This window comes from Myotis davidii, unplaced genomic scaffold (assembly GCF_000327345.1).
Source record: "Myotis davidii unplaced genomic scaffold, ASM32734v1 scaffold616, whole genome shotgun sequence".
NCBI lineage: Eukaryota > Metazoa > Chordata > Mammalia > Chiroptera > Vespertilionidae > Myotis > Myotis davidii.
The window spans coordinates 3,787,638-3,793,013 of NW_006291965.1; the positions used below are offsets into that span (position 1 = coordinate 3,787,638).

Consider the following 5,376-nt stretch of genomic DNA (forward strand, 5'->3'; position numbering starts at 1 on the left):
TTATTGATTTTTTTTACAGAGAGGAAGGGAGAGGGATAGAGAGTTAGAAACATCGATGAGAGAGAAACATCGATCAGCTGCCTCCTGCACACCCCCCACTGGGGATGTGCCTGCAACCAAGGTACATGCCCTTGACTGGAATTGAACCCGGGACCCTTTTTGCAGGCTGGCGCTCTGTCCACTGAGCCAAACCGGTCAGTGCTATAATTTAATTTTTAATAATGTCTGTGTTTAATAACATGTTTTAAAAAATCCTAAAAATTTGCCCTGACCAGTTTGGCTCAGTGGATAGAGCATGGGCCTAGGGACTAAAGGGTCCCAGGTTCGATTCCAGTCAAGGGCATGTACCTTAGTTGCGGACACATACCCAGTGGGGGGTATGCAGGAGGCAGCTGATCAGTGTTTCTCTCTCATCGATGTTTCTAACTCTCTATCCCTCTCCCTTCCTCTCTGTAAAAAATCAATAAAAAATATTTTTTTAAAAATTAAATTATATAAAATAAAAATTAAATAAGTTATAGTAAAAACAGAGGTAATCTAAATGCAGGGTGGTCTCCTGGGTTGTACCCTGGAACAGAAACAGGACATTAGTAAAAAAGCTGAAGAAATCCAAATAAAATCTGTGGCCTAGTTAATAGTAATGTGCCAAGGTTAATTTCTTAGTTTTGACAAATGTACCATAGTTATGTAAGATATTAACATTAATGGAACCTGGCGAAGGGTGTACTAGAACTCTGTACCACCCTTGCAACTTATCCGTAAATCTAAAATTATTCCACTTCACAAATGCAGCACTCAAACCTTATCCCTTCCTAATTATTCTACTGTGTTCTTGAGGTTATGTCTGTTGTATCTGTTTGGTGGAAATACTATATAATGGTTTGCTACTGCACATCTCTTCTCAATGTTATGCTCAAAGCCATCGTGTTAACTTGAAATCAGCCACAATGGAAGAAGGTACAGCACAGAAATTGGCAAATGCTACAATTCAGGCTCCCCTTCTCCACCCCCAAGAGCTGGTGGCTAAACATTTGCCAGCACACCATGGTTCAACCTCATATTTATGGTCCCTCTGATTGCCCACGGGAGATGCGATCTATAGTTATCACTGACAGCCTTACTCATAACGGTTTTCTGTAATAAAAGTGAAAATACTAAATTCTATGTAGAGTAGGTTAAGACTTTCCTAATTTTTTGTAGTAAGGGGAGAAAAGTTTGTCCGAAGTGGTTTTTGACGATTTCTTACAGTGCTGAGGAGGCTAGTTACAGTACCATCCCAACCCACGGAGAGGCACTGTTCCCATACATATTTTTCCTGCTCTCCCAATAAAGTCACAGACTGAGACTGTTGAAGGGACTATTACTAGTAAGCACCCCTGGTACTTAACTAGGTTTCACTGTAAGTAACTACACACCAAACTGTGGTCAGTGGTCGTCTCAGGCGCAAGTAGAACTAGGTGTAACTTTACCTTCTTTTGCTTTGTTTTCTATTTATGTAAACAATCGTTTTACCTTTGTAACCAGGGTAAAAGTAGAACATACATTAAAAAGGAATTTGGAGGTGGTGATTTCCCAGCCCCTGGCTCACCTTGCCAGTGAACCACTGTTGGTTGCCTGATGAGTGGTGGTTTGTGTATTTCAGATTGCTGATCGCAACTGCAACCGGATGTCTTACTATAGCTCTGGCAATAATGATGTTCCGAGTGCAACCGGAGCCCCAAGGCCAACCAGCAAAAAGGTACTGAGCAGGGCAGTGTGAGGACAATATTTCCCACCCTTCACACAGACACACACACACACACACACACACACACACACACACATCTTTGGGGCCCTGTCCTTATCCCCCATTTTTTGACCAGGTAATTACCTACTAACTCAATGGTTCTCCAACTTACCATGCATCAGATATGCCTGGGCGGCCTGTTAAAATTGATTGCTGGGCCCTCTCCCCAGAACTTCTGATTTGGTAGATCTGAAGTGGGGCCCAAGAATTTGCATTTCTACTAAGCCCCTAGCTGATGCTGGTCCAGGGACCACACTTTGAGAACCACTGCATTAGCTTTTTTTTTTTTAAGAGAAGGAGAGATGGGGACAGTTCATCCTCCACCAAAGTACGTGGCAATAATGTGGCATCAGTTATTTTAACAGTACATATATTAAGGAACTATGAAATGCTTTCTCATAACTCTTTCTAATCACCCTTCCCTGTGAGTTCAGAGACTTTACAAGCGGTTAAACTGCTCACCAGAACTCCTTATATTAACAAAATTCTCTGATCGTAGTCCCTGACTGTGGCCCAGAGGTGGAGGGGGAAAACTGTCTGTCCCAGCTTTCCTCCTCTGCCATGCACCCAAGATTCTCATGTTTATAGTAGCTACTTATGTTAAGGCAGTGGTTCTCAACCTTCCTATTGCCGCGGCCCTTTAATACAGTTCTTCATGTTGTGGTGACCCCCAACTATAAAATTATTTTTTTTGCTACTTCATAACTATAATATTGCTACTGTTAGGAATCGTAATGTAAATATCTGATATGCAGGATGTATTTAGGCAACTCCTGTGAAAGGGTCGTTCGACCCCCAAAGGGGTCGCGACCCACAGGTTGCGAACTGCTGCTTTAGACAATCATCTACTTTACAAAATGTTCACCCAATATTTCCAGTAAGATATGGGTCGGTGCTGAAAGTAAACTCTTCACTTACTCTAAAACTTAGCTTTGAGCTTTGCAGTGACTAGTGACAGGGACCATTTTCCTTCTTGAAACCATGATTTTCCTACAGCCTGACAACCTCAAGGCAGGGCTGATTTCTCCCAGGCGCAGTCATTATCAGGTTTTGTACTTGCTTCGTTTTAACGTGGCTTCTGGTCAATGAGATAATTTCATTTCCGAGGGAAGTTTAGCCGGTGTGTTTCCTTAGGAGCTGAGCAAACAGGGTCCAGCTGCTTGGCTACTTCCTGTAACCTCGGGAGCAAGGTGTTCCTGTAATACTGTTCCCCGGTGAGCAGCATCAATTCTTTAAGAAGCAGTAATCGCTCTCTAATCTGTTCTTGCCATAAGACTCAGCCAGTCAAGCTGACCTACTTTCTGGAGGTTCCCTTTAAAGCCGGTAGAGTGTTCTCTCTCCTACAGTGGGAAGATCGTGTGTAACCACATTACATCATGTGCGCACTTAGACCACCGCCAGACTAACACTCACCTCGTGCCTCTTCAGGTGGGAAAGCTTCCCTTAAGACTCCCAACACATGTGTAACCACGTTACATCATGTGCGCACTTAGACCACCTGCCAGACTAACACTCACCTCATGCCTCTCCAGGTGGGAAAGCTTCCCTTAAGACTCCCAACAGCAAACAAATGTGTATTAAAATTATAAAGGTTTGACTTGCCTGGCAGAATGAGTGGAACCCACTGACTAGCTTCATTCGGCATTCTCCATTCATCACCAGAACCGGCCAGGGATGTAAATAGTTAGAATCCCCAGACATCTGCACATGGACTCTCCATTTGTCCCCTTTTAGTATAGCTGAGTAACTCTCAGATTTCAATGTCCATGAGAATTAATAAATTGGGTTACATGCATTCTGTACATTGTGGGTAATTTAAGGCTTAGTCAAGGGCAATCTTTGCTATAATCAGCTTTTTGCTTTAGGTGTTGGACTTAAAACTTACCTTCTACATAAGCCAGTGCTCTAAGGTGTGATATTAGGGTCTTCAAATTTTATCTTTCTTACCCACAAAATGATAAACAGTAACTTCACCTGCCTTTCTTCTAGGTTTTGTGGTCATTAGATAAATGAAATCCATAGAAAATGCCTATTTTTGTCATTAGTTAGGTTGACCAACCATCCCAGTTTGCCCAGGACTGAGGGGGTCCCTGGGATACAGGAATTTCATTTTAAGACCATGACAGGCTCAGGCAAACTGAGGTGAATTGGTCACTTACCTTTAGTCTTGAACTTCGTTCCATCAAAACTTGTCAAAAGCATTAACAAGTAGCCAGATAAACGAGGGAATGGGAAAGGCACAAAAGGTATAAAAATTACCATTTGCTCTCGAGCAGTCAGGTGACTTGAAGGGAAGTGTGGACATAAAGTGGAGCTGAGGACTTTTCAAGCATTGACCCTGGAACGTCAGAAGTTAGAAGTTGTGAGTTCAGGCTGATGCCACTACGCCTTCTACTGCAGCTGATCTGCTCATAAACCCAGCCCATCCTGCTTCCCACAAAGCCATAGTGGGAGCATTAAAAACACAACTGTCCAATCCAGAAAGGAGTTTAAATACCGACTAGGCATTGGATCTCTAACAGAGGTCCCCAGGCCAGCAGTGCCAGCAGGAACTTGTTAGAAATGCAAATTCCCAGGTCCTGCCCCAGGCTCACTGAGTCTGAATCCAAAACTCTGGGGGTGGACCCAGCAGTCTGGGTCCTCACAAGCCCTCCAGGGGATCCTGCTGCACAGTCATGTTTGAGAACCCAACAACGGATTTCATGGGTGAGAAAACTGAGGATAGAGGAATGGCTTGCACACACAGGGTTTCCTGCAGGATCTGAAAGGAAAACCACAGGCACCCCCAGTTCTGATGGCTACCCCAGGAAACAGACCCCCTCCCAAGCTGAGGCCATTCCTTCAAACCCAGCTCTCCTGTGTGATACCACCACCAACCTTCTCCTACCGACATAAATGTTCACCAAGCTCAGGTTATTGCAGCATTGGCTTTGCCATCTACCTGTAATCCAGGACAGCCGTCGCCAGCCGGTGGTCCGTGGGCCATTGGTGGTATGTGAGGTCCGAAAGGTTGGCAACCACTGGTTTAAGGAAACCTTTGGAGCAGCGGTTGTCAACCGGTGGTCCGTGGAACACGGTTAGTCTGTGAGGTCTGAAAGGTTGGCGACCACTGGCCTAGAGGATAGCTTTGGGTAAAGTAATCTTGGTTGTAGATCCTTCCTATTCATCACTTTGAGTATTTCTTGCCATTTCCTTATGGCCTGCAAAATTTCTGTTGAGAAATCAGCTGGCAGTTGTATGGGTACTCCCGTGCAGGTAACTGAGTTTCTTTCTCTTGCTGCTTTTAGGATTCTCTCTTTGTCTTTTGCTCTTGGCATTTTAATTATGATGTATCTTGGTGAGGTCCTCTTTGGATTCCTTTTGTTTAGGGTTCTCTGTGCTTCCTGGAATTGTAAGTCTACTTCTTTCACCAGGGAGGGGAAGATTTCTGTCATTATTTCTTCAAATAAATTTTCTAATTTTTGCTTCTATTCTTGTCCTTCTGGCAACCCTATTATATGTATGTTATTTCGTTTTGCATTGTCCCAAAGCTCCCTTAGGCTCTCCTCCTGGTTTTTAATTTTTTTCTATAGTTGCTGTTCAGATTGTTC

General features: G+C 43.7%; 1 protein-coding gene across 1 annotated transcript in view; it reads left to right on the forward strand.

The window, feature by feature from the left end:
- The window catches only part of DOCK8 (dedicator of cytokinesis 8), a 200,976-nt gene that overhangs the window by 141,483 nt on the left and 54,117 nt on the right, over positions 1-5,376 (forward strand). Inside the window, 1 exon segment of the mRNA XM_015565032.1 lies at positions 1,643-1,738. Within this exon segment, the coding sequence (XP_015420518.1) occupies positions 1,643-1,738 (96 nt within the window).